The sequence below is a fragment of the Hibiscus syriacus genome, unplaced genomic scaffold (genome assembly GCF_006381635.1).
Source record: "Hibiscus syriacus cultivar Baekdansim isolate YM2019G1 unplaced genomic scaffold, ASM638163v2 tig00002511_pilon, whole genome shotgun sequence".
NCBI lineage: Eukaryota > Viridiplantae > Streptophyta > Magnoliopsida > Malvales > Malvaceae > Hibiscus > Hibiscus syriacus.
In genome coordinates this window covers 5452161-5471032 of record NW_024061932.1, presented here as the reverse complement: position 1 = coordinate 5471032, position 18872 = coordinate 5452161, and the positions used below count along the sequence as shown (strand labels likewise).

General features: G+C 35.1%; 1 protein-coding gene across 3 annotated transcripts in view; it reads left to right on the top strand.

Annotated features, from left to right (window-relative positions):
• Positions 1-18872, top strand: part of LOC120146955 (DNA polymerase I-like) — a 45763-nt gene that overhangs the window by 4526 nt on the left and 22365 nt on the right. For 2 of the 3 annotated variants that reach the window (XM_039160439.1, XM_039160432.1), the window contains exons 6-15: positions 6952-7005; positions 8405-8532; positions 8619-8687; positions 9712-9797; positions 10663-10772; positions 12423-12473; positions 13109-13167; positions 14287-14331; positions 14431-14505; positions 14918-15049. In XM_039160439.1, the coding sequence (XP_039016370.1) occupies positions 6952-7005; positions 8405-8532; positions 8619-8687; positions 9712-9797; positions 10663-10772; positions 12423-12473; positions 13109-13167; positions 14287-14331; positions 14431-14505; positions 14918-15037 (797 nt within the window). In that variant the 3' untranslated portion in view covers positions 15038-15049. The remainder of the gene's footprint in view (positions 1-6951; positions 7006-8404; positions 8533-8618; positions 8688-9711; positions 9798-10662; positions 10773-12422; positions 12474-13108; positions 13168-14286; positions 14332-14430; positions 14506-14917; positions 15050-18872) is intronic. The other variant, XM_039160449.1, reaches the window with a different exon arrangement.

Here is an 18872-nt window from a genome sequence, read left to right as displayed (position 1 = left end):
TCATCCTACAATTTTTAGAGAAACCAAATTACAAGTCTTCAACTTTTGCATTTGTTCAATTTGCTGGAGAAGAAAGCAGAAAAAAGGCAATCCAGCATGTTAATGGAAAGTGGATTGATGGGAGAAGAGTCTCAGTAGGGATTGCTAAGTATCAAAAGACTAAGAGGAGGGAAGCTGCTGAAGGAAAGAGGATGTTGGAGAACAATTAAAAAATCAGGAAATTACAAAAATTGGGGAATGCTGAGTCTGTGAGAACTTGAGGGATGGAAGATCGTATAAGGACGTCGTGAATATAAATTGTAATTTCAAAGAGAACCAGTTTTAGGGGGAACTTGGAGGGTCTAAAGCAGACTACAATTGGTGTGAGGAATGTCTGGGAGATGCATATTCCGTTGGAAAATTCGGAGTGGGTTAAGCGATCATTAACAGGGATAATCAAATCTTCTTTCGATCAGGATTCGATAAAGGAAGCTATGGAGTTCGAGGGAGTGGGAGTCCAGATATCGAGATGGGGTTATGCATGGAATGCTTGTATCATTACATTCAATACAGTTGAAGAGTTTTCAAATGTGGGGATGAACAAGAAAGAGGAGTTGTTCTTATGCTTTGATTGGTTGGCTCCATTACTGAATAATGATGGAGTTCCGTTGGCCTTTTGCCATGTGGAGCTTTATGGAATGCCTCTATTATGCTGGAATGAGGCATTCATGGAAAAACTTATTAGGAGGTGGGGAAAATTTATTTGTTTTAAAGAGGAATCAAAGAGCATATCGGATCTTTCTTTGGCGAAAGTTCTGCGCAGGGTGGAGAGTCCTTTTGATGTCCCTGATAGGTTACAATAGGTTCTTATGGCAGATCGTTTAAAGAAAAGATATCCCTGGGATCTGTCTTGAAAAAACCAGAAGAATTAGTGGGGAAGATGGTAGAGAAAATTTCCAAAGAATGGAACAGTGATTATGTCATGTCTGTGGAAGGGGATGGCTGACGCCTTACTCTGGCAGCAGCTGAAAATCAAAAGATATCAGAAGAGTCTAGGCTTAAAGTCATCTCTTGGCTGAACAAAGGACAAAATAGTTGTGAGAATGGAGTCAGTGGGGGACAAGTCCCATCGAGTAAGTCAAATGCAGAAACTTCTAATTGTGGGCTATCAGTTTTCTTGGAAAATAGGACAAATGACCCGGATGATAAAGCCCAATCGGATGGTAATAGGGTTTCTTTTTCACCAAAAAAGAAAATCATTCCTGGTGGGCCTGCATATAATCTAAAGTGGATTGGGGTAGGGGAGAAGAATTTTATTGGAAGATTTATACCCCAACCCAATAACATTTCATTTAATCCTATGGAAGTTGCTGAAGAGGGTGAAGATGAGCAGGTGAAGGAAAATACAGGTGGGGAAAAGAAGTGTTTCTAAATGAACAGGTTGTTGATATTGATAAAGATCATTGGTTGGCCCGAGGAGTCAAGAAGGGGATCAGTATTCAGTGCACAGTTTTCTAAAGATTTAGAAACGAGAAATGTATCTGTTGAACAAAGAGTTGGTTCAAAGAAGATGAAGGAGGTTATGAATGTTAATCAGTTTAGCCTTAACGTGGGTAGCTTCTCAAGTTCGAGTCCAAGAGCACATAATATTTCCAGCAGATCAGGGGAAGCGCGTAAAGGTTGGGAAAGTTCAAATGATTTAACAGCAGAGGTTGTCTTACAGGGTCAAGCACAAAATGAAGGTATTGTGGGGTATGTTGAAGGTTTTAAGGTGAAAAGCTCAAGAGGTGGTTCGAAAAATCGTTTTGCTAGCTCATTATCCATGAAGAGTGCCCCGGTTGGGAGGAGGTTGATCAGAAGTTATAAGAGAGTATACAGTAGGTCTAGGGAGAGGAATATATGGCTTCGAAATGTGTAGGGTTTTAATGTTGTTTCAGAGGGGGAATTAAGTAATAAGATGGGAAGGGCTTTAATTTCAAGAGTATCTCATTCTGAAATTCCAAAGGCTGTTGTTACTACAGAAGGGGACAGTGATTGTTCGAGTAAGAGGAGATTCAACAGGAGATTTAAAAGATCCCTCATTAGGGATGCTTTAGATCAAGCTAGTATTTCTACAATATCCTCCTTAGCTTTTCCATTGTTGTTGGAGGAAGCTATTGCTACCAGGGAAATAAGCAAGATATTGGGTATATCTTTCAAGGAAGGAAAAAAAGCTTTTCTGGAAAAAATAATGAATTTGGAGAAAGGCTTGAGTGGGGTTAGCTAAGTTGGCGGGTAACTCCGGGGTATGTTTGGTATTATTGAACAATTTTATGATGCCAAAGCTAGTCATTATGTCCTGGAACGTTAGGGGGTTGGGAAAAAAAAGAAAAACAGCGAGCTGTACAAAAATTAGTTTCTGAGAAGAAACCAACGTTTATTTTTCTGCAAGAAACAAAACTTGAGATTTTTTCCAAGTTCTTTTTTGAGGAGAAGTGGATTGAATAAGATTCAAGGATTCGTTGATTCGCCAGTAGTAGGTTCCTCGAAAGGTATTTTAAGTTGTTGGGATGATAGTATTTTTGAGTTAGAAGATCAGTATATTCACAGGAGATTTATTGTCATTTTTCGGGAAATTTAAAACCAACCAATTAAGGTGTGGCTTCATTAACGTTTATGGTTCATCAGTGGAAGAAGAGAAGCTGGTTTTTTTGAGGAGCTGGGTTTGTTTTTAAATGGGTACAATATACCTTGTTGTTTGGGAGGGGATTTTAATGCTTATTTATCAGAAAATGAGAAGGAAGGAAGAGCTCAAAACAGGAATTCTATGGAAATTTTTAGACTTTTTATTCAGCAAACGGGGCTAATTGATCTGACATTAATCGGGGGAAATTTTACCTGGAGCTGTAATTGGGATTATCCTACGTGTTGTTAGATTAGACAGATTCTTGGTGGACGCAAATTTCTCATCTGCTTTTTCTGTTATCACCCAATCTTTACTTCCTAAATCTATTTCTGATCATAATGCAATTATTCTTGAGAGCAGGGGAGATATTTGGGGTAAGAGACCTTTCAGGTTGTTTAATTACTTAATGAATGAGGATGGTTTTGAGGAGAAGGTTGTAGAGTCTATCAAGGAGTTTAAGAAGGACAAGAGAAGAGTTGGAATTTTGAGCATTCTTAGAAACACGAAATTTGCTATTAAAAAATGGTTTGGATATAAGAAACAATTTCCACGCGATTTAATTAATGTCCTAGAAGAGAAGATTCACCAATTAGAAAAGGGGTTTAGCAAAATCAATCTTCCAGTGTTTGTGACAGTGTAGTAGAGTTGAGGTCTTAGAGAAATGAATGTGGAGACTTTACAGAATCGAGGAGCAAATCTGGTTCCAAAATTCAAGAGAGAAGTGGGTTAATGATGGAGACCGGAATTCTAATTTTTTTTCACACATGTGCTACCATTAGGAGGATGATGAATTCTTTTAATGCTCTTAATGTTAAAGGTGAAATAATTAAAGTTCCGGTTCTTATCAAGACAAGAGTCAGAGATCATTTCTTTGAAGCTTTTAATTGCCGATCAACTTTGGAAGTGGATGATATTAAGTTGAATTTTTCAAGAATATCTCTGGAGCAGAGTCTTATGTTAGAAAAGGAGTTTCAGGAAGAAATTTGGGAAACCTTAAACTCATGTGATAGTAACAAAGCTCCTGGGCCAGATGGGTTGAATATGGGATTTTTTAAAAGGTTTTGCTCTTCCTTGAAAACTGATATTCTGAAATTTTTTCATAATTGTTTTCTTGGGAAAGGATTGGGAGCATGGTATTAATCACTCTTTCATAACTCTTATTCTGAAGGGCTGTAACATTGGGGGTTTAGATGATTTCAAACCTATTTGCTTAGTAGGAGGGATGTACAAGATTCTTTCCAAGTGTCTATCGAGAAGGTTGAGAAGTTGTATCAACGATATTATCAGTGATTCACAATTTGCTTTCATTCCTGGTAGACATATTTTGGACTGCTCTTTTATTGCTATTGAAGGAATTGACTGGTGGAGGAAGAAAGGACTAAAGGGTTGTGTTTAAGGTGGATTTTAAGAAGGCTTATGATACGGTAGATTGGGATATTCTCTTCAAAGTGATGGTTAAAATGGGGTTCAAAATAAAATGGTGCAGTTGGATTCAGAAATGTGTTACAACAGCTTCGGTGTCAGTGTTGGTTAATGGTGTTCCTACTGAAGAATTTCCAATGGCTAGAGGTCTTAGACAGGGTTGCTCTCCCCACTGTTGTTTAATTTCGTTGGAGAGCTTCTAAACCTATTGCTTCTAAAGGCGGTCTCTTCGGGTCTGTTTTGTGGTTTGGTTTTAGGCAAGAACATGTTTCTTTTAATTTATCTCATCTGCAATTTGCAGATGATCTCATTATTTTTTGCAATGCATCGAAGACGCAAATTCTTAATGTTAAGAGAGTTTTACGAGTTTTCGAAGTTATGTCCGGTCTTCAACTGAATCTCATCAAAAGTAAACTATTTGGCATTAACATTTGTGAGGAAAAGGTTTTGCAGTGGGCGAGTACTATTGGTTGTTCAATAGGACTTTTCCCTTCGGAATATCTTGGGTTGCCGCTTGGTGCTAAGAGAAATTCTTTAGCTTTGTGGGATCCAGTTGTGCAGAAATTTTACAAAAAGTTGGCCGACTGGAAGGCTAAGACACTTTCAGTGGCATGGAGACTAGTCTTATTGAAGGCGGTTTTCTGCTTGTTACCTACTTATTTCTTGTCTCTGTTCAAGATTCCTTCTTCGGTGAATGTTAAACTCAATTCCATCATGGCCAAATTTTTATGGGGAGGAGGGGTAGACTTCAAAATGATTCACTGGGTTAATTGGTTGACAGTGTGTACTTCTAAAAGTATTGGTGGTCTTGGTGTTTTGGACCTCAGTTCCATGAATAGAACTCTCCTAGGGAAATGGTCTTGGAGGTTTGCAAATGATAGGTGCTAAGTTTCGAAGCTTGTTTAAAGTCCGAGTGGGTAATGGAGAGAGTATCAGATTTTGGTTCGATAGCTGGGCGATTGATTCTCCTCTTAAAGTTGTTTTCCCGTGATAGTTTGTTCTTTCATTAAACAAGAATGGGAAGTTAAATGAGTTTGGTGAATTTCGGTCATCGGGTTAGTCTTGGCATGTTCAGATGAGAAGGAATTTGAGTGATTGGGAATTTGATCATTTTTTTTATTTAATGGCTATAATTCATCATATTAGTCTGTCCCATGAGTTGACAGATGGTCTGATCTGGAGAGGGAATGGGGAAGGTACTTATTCTGTTAAATCGACTGTGAAGTTATGCTACTCTATTTCGACAGTTGAGAATTTTCGGATGAAAAATATTTGGAGGGGTTTGGTGCCTCCTAGAGTGGAGATCTTTATGTGGTAGGTGGTGTATCAGAGTTTGGCAGTAAAATCAGAATTACAGAGGAGAGGGGTTTTGGCTATTGTAGACGTTGCATGTCCTTTCTGTAAAAAGGAGATTGAATCTTCATCACATTTATTTTTCACTTGCTTCGTGGCGTGGTCCCTATGGAATAAATTTATGAGATTTTGGAAAGTTGGTTCGGTTTTACAGGACAATGCGCAAAGCTTTATTTTAGCTTGGGAAGATATGGTGCCTTATTCTTCTATTTGGCCCTTCATTTCGGGAGTGGTTCTTTGGACCATTTGGAAATTCAGGAATGCCATTGTGTTTGAAGGGGGAATGTTAGATCAGATTGATCTATTCTTTATGGCAAGATTTAGGCTCGCTACTTGGTTCCTAGCTAAGTTCAAGTATGTGTCTATTTCAAAGGATGCTCTCATCAGTGATCCCTCTCTTGGGGATTGTTGCTCTCCTTCCAAGAATTCAATCATGAAAATTGTGACTTGGTCTCCTCCTCCAAAGGGCTTTATAAAGCTGAATATGGATGCAACTGTGAGTGGAGATTGGAGGAAAAGTGGTGTAGGTGGCTTACTAAGAGTTGAGGATGGCTCGGTGATGGGTTCTTTCCAAGAGGCTGCTGGCCCAGGTCCTCCTATTTTGATGGAGCTTAAGGCAATTAAGAAGGGCTTAATTTTCTTTGATTCGATCCATCAGCTTTTCAAGTAACGTTTGATTGTTGAAAGTGACAGTAAACTAGCTGTGGATTGGGTTAAGAATTCTGGTTGTTGTCCTTTTGTTTATTTAGATTTAGTGAAAGACATTGTTGCTAGGTTGAGAGATTTAGAGGGTGTTATTAGATGGGTTGCTAGGTCAGCCAATATTAAGGCTGATAGCTTAGCTAAGGCTGGTATTGGCTAGTTTAACTGTTTTGTTTAGGTTGCTTTTTATGCTTTGGGATGGTTATGGTAAAGGTAGTGTTTATGCTTGTTTTTAAACATTATGTATCTTTCGGTTATTAATGAATTCTAAGGCACTCTTTTCCTCCTTCCGCTGATTAATGAGCACCTTGTGGTGTTCCATTAATCATGAAGGGGGTTTTAACGAGGCCTTCTCTTCTTATCAAAAAAAAAATTGAAAAAGTCCTTGTATGAAGAGCTGAAACTCTTTCCAATCTTAGCTTTGTTGCCTGAGAAATACTAGCAAATTTTGAAGTTAATTGAACTTAAGATTTAAAAAAAGAGGTAGAAATTTTGTCTAAGACAAAAGTTTTCTGTTTGTGCACAAAATATTGTTAAAGGATATTGACGAAATCTAATACTCTTGTTGATTGAAGTTTTACTATAATCTCTGTAGAATCTTTGAGATGCCCTATATGATCTGAATGAAACCTTTTGATTCTATTTGAAACTGTCTTGGATTGCTATGCATCTACATTAGTTTTATTTTTGGGGGATTTATACTCTTTATGTGCTGGATAGGGTCATCTAGTCTGGTGATCCCTTTTGTAATCAGTAGCATGGAGTTCCATGGATTCTGAAGCTCTTCCTTCTAGCAATTATTTTTAATAAAAAGGACCTCTTCTTTTCAGGAATTCCATTTGGTCATACATGTATTTCTTCAAAAGAAAATGTCATGGGGAAAGGTATGCTTTTTGATGCAATTTTATTCTATTGTGTGGTCAAGTTGCTGAAGTAGACGAAATCAATCACTAAATTTGGAATAGTATGAGTTGGTAAAACTGGATAACTAAGGTGAAGCCATGGGTGTTTGTGTGTGTGTACACGTGTATGCACAAGTGCACACACACACATTACATGTGTGTATAAATAGTACTAAAGGCCAGTTCTTCCATGTAAAAAAAGAAGAGCAACTTTACATTCTTGATTCTTTCAGATTGGGAGGGAGTTTGCTTGTGCTTTATTTGTGTTAAGGAATTTCGAAGTCCAATATGCGTATTATACCCTTTACATCAACAGAAATGAATGAAAAATATAATCGGATAACACGTCTTCTGGAATTTTCTTGACTCTACAGGATAATAAACCCCACTTTTCTTTTTGTTTTCAAATTTAAATACCAATAATGCCACTCTAGTGACTGCCTCACTCTTGATATCTTCTGCATTAAAAGTCCTGTCAGTTGCTTTTGCTATCGTTTCTGTCTCTGCTTCACTAGCAGGTAAATCCTGGGAAAGCTTGTTTCCAATGTGTGTTATCTTTTTGCATGTTTCTTGCTTCTATACCTGTTTTTCCATCAAATAACTAGTAGTCCATTTAATTGTAGCTATTCAGAAAGCAAAGCATTACAGGCAATACTGCAATGGCCTTAACTTCTATATTTAGGAGATTTCTTCACATCAGAATTCAGTGTTTTTTTTTATAGTTAAAGATTGCTATGACTAATTTGGAGAAAGACTTCAAGGACTACGAATTTCTTGAATGAGATGAATAGACAGAGAAATCTTTGCTTAGGTTGATTAGGGTCATTGATCACATTTAGGCATATCCGTATATATCTTGATTATTTGCTATTGCATTTTCTATATTGCTACATTGATCCTTTTCCCAATCTCTGTTCAAATGACAGCCTCTACCCACTTGGACAATATATGAGCTTCTGTAGAGACCCAAGTCTAAGTTGCTAGACTTGCCTTTCTAAGCTACCGTCTTCTTCGTCAATGACTTTTAGGCCTAAATTAGTTCTGGGCGAGCCTTTTTCTAATTTTATCACTAGTTTTATACATGGATTTTATTTTTTATTTTTTATTGAGAATCATTAACTGTTATAAAATATTTTCATATTTGGTTGTCGTCTTCAATGCTTTATATCTTTGTTGTATCTTTTTTTAGAGGCCTGCAATTCGGTCCCTTTTCCCCTTTGCATTTATTCATTTGGCTCTTGTTAAGTCTGTTTGGATTTTAAGGGTTAACTGTAGCATTTGCAAGTAAGAAGTATACATTGTATTATGTCACCTTTTTGGCTGGAAATATAGATGTTTTATCTGAATAAATGTCTAAAATGTACTCTTGATCTTTTTGAAGGTTTAAATTTTCGTCATACTCTGTTCCCTTCATACAAGAGCAACCACCCTCCTACACCTGATACCATAGTGCAAGGACTTCAATATTTGAAGGCATCCATCAAAGCTATGTCCATTAAGGTGATTGAGGTAAATCATATGACACCAGAGATGCTTATGATTTGGTTGATCCGTGTCCTATGTTGCTAGAAATTAAAAATTTTATTCTATGGCAGGTACCTGGGGTAGAAGCTGATGACGTTATTGGAACACTGGCTGCAAGGAGTGTTGATGCAGGGTTTAAGGTAACTTTCTTTAGATTTCATCGGGAAAACACAAGTATGCCCTTTGATGTTGTTCAATAACTTTTGACTTTATTTGGAGGAAAAGAGATTTCACTAGTTCAAGGTTACTTAGTTTCATGATTAAAAAAAAAAGTTACTTGGTTTCACATGTGACAGTTTGGAGCTCAATTTATTTGGTGATACCACATTTACTAATAACAATTGTGATAAAAAAGAACTTACAATATCAAATTCAGCAACCATTTAATTGAACACGCTTCTCTTATGCTAACCAGGGAAAGACATGAAAGTTACCTGGTGTTGGAGCTTTCTGAGAGTTTTTTCAAAAATTTGAAGTGGTCTGTCTCTTTTTGACTTTCTGTTTACTTTATAGTTAGTATTAGTCTGCTAATGGCTTATATTGGTGGAGATATGCTGATTAAAATAATTGGAGATGTTTCGGGTCATCTTCAGGGGCAAATCCAAAATTTTCTTTTTGAGGTTCATATGAAATAAAAAGGAACCGAGATTTCACTTGAGCAATCTATGCATCAATGGTTTATGGTATCAAAGTATGTTTAGTAAAAAAAAAAATTACATTCATGATGTAAAATAAAAAAATTAAGCATTTCAAACTACCTCTTTAAGCTATGTACTCTATTAATGACGATCAAGTAATAACATTTTTAAATGGCTGGAATGATTAACAAGACAATATCAATGATAAATTTTCCTTTTGTCTAAATACTTTTACCATCTATGTGCGGGGAAGAGGTAAAGCTTATATATTGCAATGGAATAGGAATAAAGTAGTTATCCTATAGATAGCTGGGACAAAGCGATGCATGCCAATTTTTCTAGAAAAGTTTGCTCATAAGTATTATGCATCCTAGAAATCATTTTATTAAGAATTCCTATTAATTATTGTTTATCCCCCAAGGACACTGAATGTTACTTTTGTTAAATATTCAGAATACTAATTGTTTTTATCACTTTCCCCTTCTTATCAAGTGCTTTGGGTTTTAACTTTTTTTTTTACTGACAGGTTCGAGTTGTCTCCCCCGACAAAGATTTCTTTCAGATTCTATGTCCTTCATTACGCCTACTACGAATTGCACCACTTGGATACGAGTTAGTATACATTCTTTGATGCATTATCATTCTTAACCTCAATTGAAAATGGGTAATAAAGTCCTTTCTTTTCATAGAATAGGCAGCTTGATTATTTCTTTGCATGCATAGTACACATTTTTCATATGTGTATATGTTTCTTTTGTACAAAATTGTACTTTACACATGTTTGAATATCCCAAAGCCAGTACTTTTGGTCCACTATATAATATTTTCCAAGTTGCCCATCATTTTTTATGTATGCCTGGTTTTATTAATTGTCACGCCTCCGAGTGCAGTATCTGAATTCATGGATATTTATAGAAAAGTCTTACGCTTCTCATTTGACTATTTTCCTATTAAACACAGTGGAAGTTACCAATTCAGGACAGTTAAAATATAAGTTTTACGATGTAATATCCAAAAATTCTTTTTGTAATTTTTTTCCCACTTTCATTGTTAGGTTATGACGATTTTATAGTAATAAACTAATGATTTGCTGAAAAATGGTTAGGAAATTACAGTCACATCAAGATACTTCATTTGAGACCAGAGCTATTTGGGTTTATAATAGTATAATTAGATGTGCACCACTATCTTATTTTCTAAATACTTATTTTACTTGCACGCTATTCATTATAGAGTAGGTTTCTCTATATTACACACCTAATTTCTGTCAGTTGTGTAGATTTATAGTTTGATGGTTAGCATTTAATTGAATTGAGAATTGGATCTCAAATTTACTGCTATGTTCAAAATTGTGAAACTTTTAGATATTATTTATGGTGGTTTCTTCTGCCTAAGTAACTAAGTTTGTTTTTATTTTTGTTGTAGATATTCTTCCTTGTTCTCAAGGATCTAATCTTTTTATTGCTTGCTTTATCAGGATGGTTTCATTTGGACTGGAGGATTTCTCAAAAAGATATGGAGATCTGAAACCTTCGCAGTTTGTTGATGTAGTCTCTCTTGTGGGTGATAGATGTGATAATATTCCAGGTTGTCATGATAATAGTTTCAAATGCGTAGTAAAAAAAGAAAAAGAATATATTCACCATATTTTCTCAAGCTATTTTTATAATATTTCTTTAAATTACTTTATAGCATGAGAAACACTGACAAATTGATTTGAGCAATATTTTTTATATTTGACATGGTTCTTTTATCTTGGCATCTTCAGATGCTACACATTTTCTATTTATACATCTCATGGTAGTTTAAAAGTCATTTGTGATATCAAGCATTTCCATTTTAAGTTTCTTGTCAAGTTTGCACAATCTCTGGTATGAGCTATGTTTCATGTAAACAATTCTTTTATTTTTGGGTGTGGAAATACAAAAACAGAATTAGTGATATGAGGTGGGGAAGATGGAGAGGTTGATTGGGACATACCTTGGATGTGAGGAGAGGGATGTGGGAAGTATGAAGTAGGAAATAGAGAATAAAATGTTACTAAGAAATAACTGGTGAGAAGTGAGAACGAGGATCTGGAATTAGAGCTTGAAACACATGAGAGAGATGGGGAGATATGGTAAGTTTTTTACTCCCAAAATGAGGTTTGATTTTATAAACCATGAAATACCATGTAGCTTTGTACTAAAGGAAACTATATTTTGGGGTGATTGGCTGGTATATAACTTCAAAACAAATAGAATAGATGATGCGCTGTGTGGAATATGACTTATTGAACCCATCAAGTCAGTTTGTCACTCCAAGAACATGGAAATAATTTAGGAATTACCTTGGCACTTATCATGGGGTTAAACCTGTTATCTTGTATAAGAGTGAACTGGCAAATGTAATTAACAAAAAAATAAGCATATTCACATCTCAAATTGTATTCGACAGATTAAGACATAACTTGATTATTGTAGAAACATGATAGTGGTGGAAGTGGGTCTATATGAATTTTCTGTTTTAGAAAACATTTGATGGACCTTTTTCATACTTTTAAATCCTTTTTCATGGTCATTCAATAGAGAAGATAAGTCATAAGTGGCATAGGTTCATTGGTGTTTGAGTTTTTCAGTAGGACTAATCTGTTTATTTGGAAGTGGAGGTCCTATTTATTTTGGTTCAGCTGGATCCTATATGATGATCATGTCTGGAGTAAAAGCATGACAGCTAGTTAATATTATAGTATGCAGGAAGTATAAAAAGGGGAAGTGAAGTCCATATTGTTTATTAACTGCTTTGGCTCAAGTGAAATACATATAAAAGTTGGTTTCCAGAAATACAAAAACCATAGCATAAGTCTGACTTCTCTGATAGTGGTGAAAACATGATGCGAATTGAAAAAGATGATTAGTAGCAACTGACTGCATTATCTTTTTTTTTCTTATTTTCATATTTATGAGTCTTGAACATTTTGTTTCTGGAGTTCTGGATGCAACATGTATAGCTGCTGTGACACAGTACAATTGAGTTGCTTACATTGAGTTTGGAGTGAGTTGGAGTGGCTTGCATTTTTCCTGATATTTTTTTCTACACTACTTTAACTTGAAGATTGAGTTCTTTCAACATTAAGATTAGCATGCATATCCATTTATTACCTTGGATTTTCCTTTGGAATTTTCCATCCTAATTAACTTCCTTTCTAAATCAGATTGTGCCTAAAATTATTGATTTTTCATTTCCTTTTAAATGCAGGAGTTGATGGAATCGGGAATGTCCATGCTGTTCAATTGATCACTAAATTCGGTATGTAACTGTTAAGAACTGAAAAGCTGCATTTGTTTTTTTATTAGATCAAACAATCTGTTCCTGACGGATGTTTTACTAATGATTATACTAGTGATTCTGGAATAATAACAAACAAAATACTAATTTATTTTACCATGTATGTAAGCAAGGAAGTTGGCACTGTTTTAGAGGTTAGAAAAGTATTCTGTATGTTGTCGTTTTGAGTAATGGTTTAAGTAAGTCGTTTCTGGAGGTTCTGTTGGCTAGATCCTCTGAGTGACCTTGATAATTTTGATGTTTAGGTGGATTTCTCTGCTAGTTTTATACTTGTAACTCCTTTCCGTGGGTTTCACAAAGTGGTTTTGCCATATGCAAAAACCAATTGAGTACTTCATTTTATTTGTATTTATTTAGCATCTGAGAATGGTGTATGTACCTTCTCTCCTGTGAATTACACACCTATCATAAGAGATGCAATATCACCATGATTCGCAGCAAGCTTTGTGCTACCAATAGGCTAGGGGTTTCAATTCTGTATTTAATCTAGAGCTACTCATTTTCATGATTGCATACTCTCCTGTTCTACACCACTGTTACATTTCTCCTAGTCTGTCTGTTTTGTCATATTTGTTTATGATTTTTCTTCTGTGTAGGAACATTGGAGAATTTACTAAAGTGTGTTGATCAGGTTGAAGAAAACCACATCAGGAAGGTATAATCAGAGTAGGATGAACATAACATGAATATGTGCATGCTACAAAAATATTGTTTTATAATCTCTGTGATCATTCATGTATGTTATATAGGTGAACTGAGAATGAGACGGGGCCAATTTCATAAGCACGAGTTAAAGACTTGGTTTGGGTGTTATTTTAATAAATATGCATATATACATAGGTATATATATATATTATAGGACATCCTAATTCCCAACAATTACCTAAACTGGCCTACAAATTAGGTTCACTTGCACTGGCCCTCATTATATAGTTTCTGTTTATTCAATCATTTCATTTTCAGGATTTGTTATATGGGATAGCATTTTGGTAACTGTTGCTAGTTTTGAACCTAAATATGGCTCTAAAACTACAGAATCATGGATCTTATGGGTTAAGGTTTAGCCATTTTAGGTGAAATTACTGCCCTAGCTTTGCTTCATATGAAAGATGGAAAGGAGCTAAGATATAAAATTTGCTAATCAAATGGTTAAGGTTCAAAGCCTAAAGCTGAAGCTGTAAGAAACCATTCATTAATTTAGGGTCTGTTTGATAGGTGACCGAGTTGTTTATATGAAAACTTTTCCCTTCTAAAAGTACACGTTCCAAATAGCTATAAATTTCGAAGGTTTGTGGATAGGAAAGCATTATGACATATTGCCAGAAAACAGATACTGAACTGGGCACCAACTATTTTTCTCTACGGTAGTTCACCTGCATTTTGTCATCTATTGCCTACAATTTTTGCCTTAAATTTCCTCTCTTTGTAGGATTTGAGGTTAATCAAACTAGACTTTTTTTTTTGTTTTTTAGTGACTGAGTAATACTGCATATGGTGAATAGTTTCTCATCTTACCATCAAAGGGATATCTTCTTGTTAGTCAAATTAGGAACTCTATGTTTGCGAATAGGCTTAGTTCTAGTATTTTATATAACAAGACATGTTTTGTTCTGATTGAAATGGGTGTGATTTCCATTTATAGCCATGTGAGAATTTTCTGCACGGGGTGCTTTTTTACTTTTTTATTTTATGTGAAATAAGGTCCCTTATTCTCCTCTTCTGTCTTTACTATTATATATAGTGGTGAACCAAAGTTATGTATTATGTTTTACAGACCTTGATAGCAAATGCTGAACAAGCTGTCTTAAGCAAGAACTTGGTAATCTTTCCATCCTTTCTTGTTGTGGGCAACAACAATTTGAAGTGATAACAAGCGTCTTCATCCATGTATCTATCCTCATACTTTATGTTGTTGTAGGCAATGCTGAGATGTGATCTTCCATTCTACATGGTACCATTTTCCACCGGAGATCTCACATTTAATAAACCCGAGGTTCGTACAAAATTTTATTTTCAAATGAATTACATGCCCTCATGCTCAAACATATACAATTTGCCAAACGTCACTTTCGGATTGGTGAAAATATGGGCTATGATAGGCACATGATGCTGTAAAAATAAAACCAGACACTGGAAAATTACATATTAGGCTATGTTGCTCAGGGTTCGCATTTACTTGAAGCATGTCCAACATATGGATATGGGGATGTAACCTATCCTAAAATACATGGAAAACCTTAAAAAATCTAACCCAATACATTTATTACATTCACACCCGAGTCAGAGTAACATAGATATTAGATATATGGAAGGAATGTCCTTATTGGTCAGGACTATTTGCATTGCATGCTATATTGCATGGGAGCAACCTCAAAAACTGAAAGTGATGATACTATTGAATGCAGGACAATGGTGAGAAATTCACGAGGCTTTTGAATGCCATAAGTGCATATGCAGAAGGATTCTCAGCTGATCCAATTATTAGAAGAGCTTTGTACTTGTGGAAGAAGCTTGAAGCATCTTAAACTTTTGCTTCCGAGCTATTAAAGAAATTTAAATATGTTAGAATGGGAGAATTGCTTTGAATAGCTTATCAAAATAGGAAGGGTTATTATCCATTGTTGTGAAAAACTGACTTTTGCATTTTAATTTAGTTGACTAATGTAATTAAGATGTTAGATTCAGTTTAAAAATTGAAGTTCAATTCTGCAATCTTTGTTAGTCTTTGACTTTGTTATTTTTTTCTAACTTGATTCTTGATTTTTTTGGTACATATTAGCCCTTCTCAGTTTTAGTATTAACAATGTGACATTTAAAAATTATAACAAGTGTAATTTTAGAGTGACATTAAAAAAATTTGGGAGCTTATTAGAATGAAAAGGACCAATCCTTCAGGGAAAAATATCGGTTCTTTTAATTTAAAATCATAAAAACTTGTTCTAAATTTTTCTTTTAAACTCCCAAAGTAACTTAATGTACCAATTGATTTTATTATAAGGCTTGTATCTCAGAGGTTAGTGGTTGTAGCTCATACAGAGAATAAATTTACCACGAAAGTATAGCGTTCACCCCTACTTAATCGGGACAGAGCTCGGGTATAGAGTTTATGTCATGTGATGCAAGTTTAGTGTGTGAGGAGGAGCATACAAACCTTTGATCAAACAAGACGCCCAACATTAAAGATGCGCCTTTAAAAATATTCGTCAAATATGAAAGCAGAAAATTCAAAGATTAGTACAACTATTAATAAATAGTTCGAAAAGAATTAATCAATATCCAATAAAATCAATTATAAGATAATTTTTATTTAAGCTTTCAAATATTCACTACCACGATAATGAATAAGCATTATTGGCCTGACTCTCAATCTTAGTCCCCAGCGGAGTCGTTAAGCTGTCGTAACTTTTTTTTTTTTCAAAACGAAAACAATTATCTTTTTAAGATGAAAATTTTATTTTTGAAAATTTAGTTATTTCGAAATCGATGTAATTCGGAGTCGCCATTGACTTTTGGGCTAGGTAGGTCGAATAACTAAAAATGTATTTTAAAAACAATTTAATAAAGAATCATTTTTAAAGACAAATTAATCTACGTTTACAAGAAAATTATTTTTTAAGGGATCGTGAGTCGGTTACGTGCGGGGAAGGGAAAACCCCCATAGCGCTCAATACTAGTACCTAATCGCTTATACATCATCGGTAATGGAAATTAAAAATGTTAAACTCAAAAATTATCTCACAACTTATTTTATTGTTTATCAATTAATTCGTTTCGAACTATAAAGAATATTCCCTATTTTGAGAATAGATCACGTGATTCGCACGTCCTCCAATGGGAATGTTTTCCCATCTACCTCCTCAATACAAGAATATCCACTTTATTATTTATTTGAGTTCTCACATTAAGCATCAATCAAATATAAAATAAAATTAAAGCAATATGCCAAATAAATAAACACATTGTCATCATTAAAATAAAACAATTATTATTTCATTTTTTATCAAAGTAAAATCAATTATTTTTAAGTTCGTTTTCATTCGAATGTCATATTGAATTGTACTACCTCGATAGGTTGCACTTTTCACGCCCATTCGACAAAGTGCGTTCTTGAAAATTGATGTGAACATTAGTGATCACTACTAACTAATTTAAGGATATTTTATCATTTTTATGAAATATTTAGAATACATGGGTCATGTGAGTACTTAACAAATTAAATCAAGCATGGATATTAAGTAAATATGATTAATAGACAAAATCAGAACTAGGGTGGAACTATAGGGACTTGTAGGTAATAAATTCATTTTATTCCACATAGTAATCATGTTAATCAGTGACCATAATAGATATTCAATAAACCTAGTAGGACCTAAAGCATGAATATTACATTTTCTAACGCATAACGAGTTGAGAACTAAAATGTATTGAATCTAAAATTTAAGGACCATGTCAAATATTAGGCCAAAAGTTTAAAGACTGAATCAAATATTTACCCTAAAACACATAAAACATGCATAGTGGCTAACATGTAAACGAAATAAAGATTGAAGTTCAAACTAAAATAAACAAAATATTTATTTAGTGACTAATTGAAAAATTGCAAAGCACATATGACTAGGAAGGGTGTAACACCTACATTTTATTTAAATTTTAATTAATGATTTTTGGGGACCAATCCGTAAGGTTCTAAAAAGTTTAAGGTAGTTTTCAAAAATCCTGAAAGTTCTAGGACTTGACTTTGCATTTGCCCATCTCTTGTCAGCCAAAAAAATAAAAATAAAAATGGAGAAGTTGAGACCATCAAGAATTGAACTAGTGAGACCTAAAGCATGGTATACCATGTTCCTACCAACTAGAATATGTTACTGTAACTAAAATAATTTATTTCAATTTCTTTTTTAGTTTATCCAAGTTGGATTTTCATCCCAAAAATGCAATCCCCCAAATCTGGTTAGGATTAAAACCCTATTTCCCCTAATTTTTTCGTCATCGTCGCTTCACTGTACATGCTTCGTCCGACCTCCGTCTCTAGCACCTCCTTGACCATTGTGACCGACGACCTCCCTATATCAAAACTCGATCAGCCATTCATTGTGAAACGTCGTTAGCCATAAAAAGTCGTTCGATTGTCCATCGAGAAACAAAGCTACCATGCGATTTACCTCAAATTCACGCCGATCTCGAGCTCTGATGATCACATTTCCCTCATCGTCGAGTATCCTACTCGATTTCGACCAAACCTTAGTCATCGTTGTTGTGTGAATTATTGTTAGTCGGTTGGTTAAGGCGTTCGAAAAGTCATTGAAAAATATAAAGAACCTCAGGATTGTTTTGTCGATTTCACGTCGATCTCGAGCTCGGTTGGCCTCACCGCTACTCATGCGTTGCCACGCGCCTTCAGTGCACGTGGGCTTCGTTTCAGCCGAGTCAACCGAGTATTCTGGACTCTGAGTCAACTCAGATTGAGTTGACCGAGTCAACTTGTTGACCATTGACCAAACCCGTTAACTTTGATCAAAAAGTTAACTTTTTTAAAAAAAGTCCTATTTTATGTTTTTCGATGTCATGAGTCCAAATCTGAAGTATGTTTCGCCAAATTCGAACCTGATAAGATGCTTTTCAGCATTTTATCTTTCCATTTGAATAGTTTTCCCGTTTATCTCTCAATTAACAAAAACGTGTGATCCAATCTTCCACTTGTTGAGAAAGCAAAACCTAGGAATTTGGGATGACAACTATCATGAAGGTTTTGATAAAGTCAAACACTACTTATCAAACGCACCAGTTCTAGTACCCCTAATTCTAGGAAAGCCACTGATTATGTACCCAACGCTCTTCAAAAATTCAATGGGATGCATACTAGCACAACACAATGAAACTGGAAAGAAAGAGTGGGCCCTTTATTTTTTTCAGTTAAAAGTTCACTGATTGCGAGACTCGATATTCCCGTATCGAGAAGTTGTGTTGTGCCTTAGTATGGACTACAAAAGACTAAGACAATACTTGTTGTATCACACTACTTAGTTAATATCAAAGTTTGACCCGTTGAAATACATGATAGAATCCTCAGTTTTAATTGGGAGGATGACTAAGTGGTAGATATTGTTGTCTGAATTCGACATAGTTTATGTGAGCCAAAAAGAACTGTAGAGTGTGCCATTACAAACTTCTTAGCAAGTAGAGCATTGGACAATTATGAACCAGTGAAATTTGAGTTCCCTAACAATGACTTAATATGCATCTCCAACATAGAAGAAGAACAGACCTCAAGAGACAAAGTATGGAAGATGAACTTTGATGGTACCTCAAATGCTGCGGGGCATGAAATTAGGGCAGTGTTGGTTTCATCGGAAGGAGATC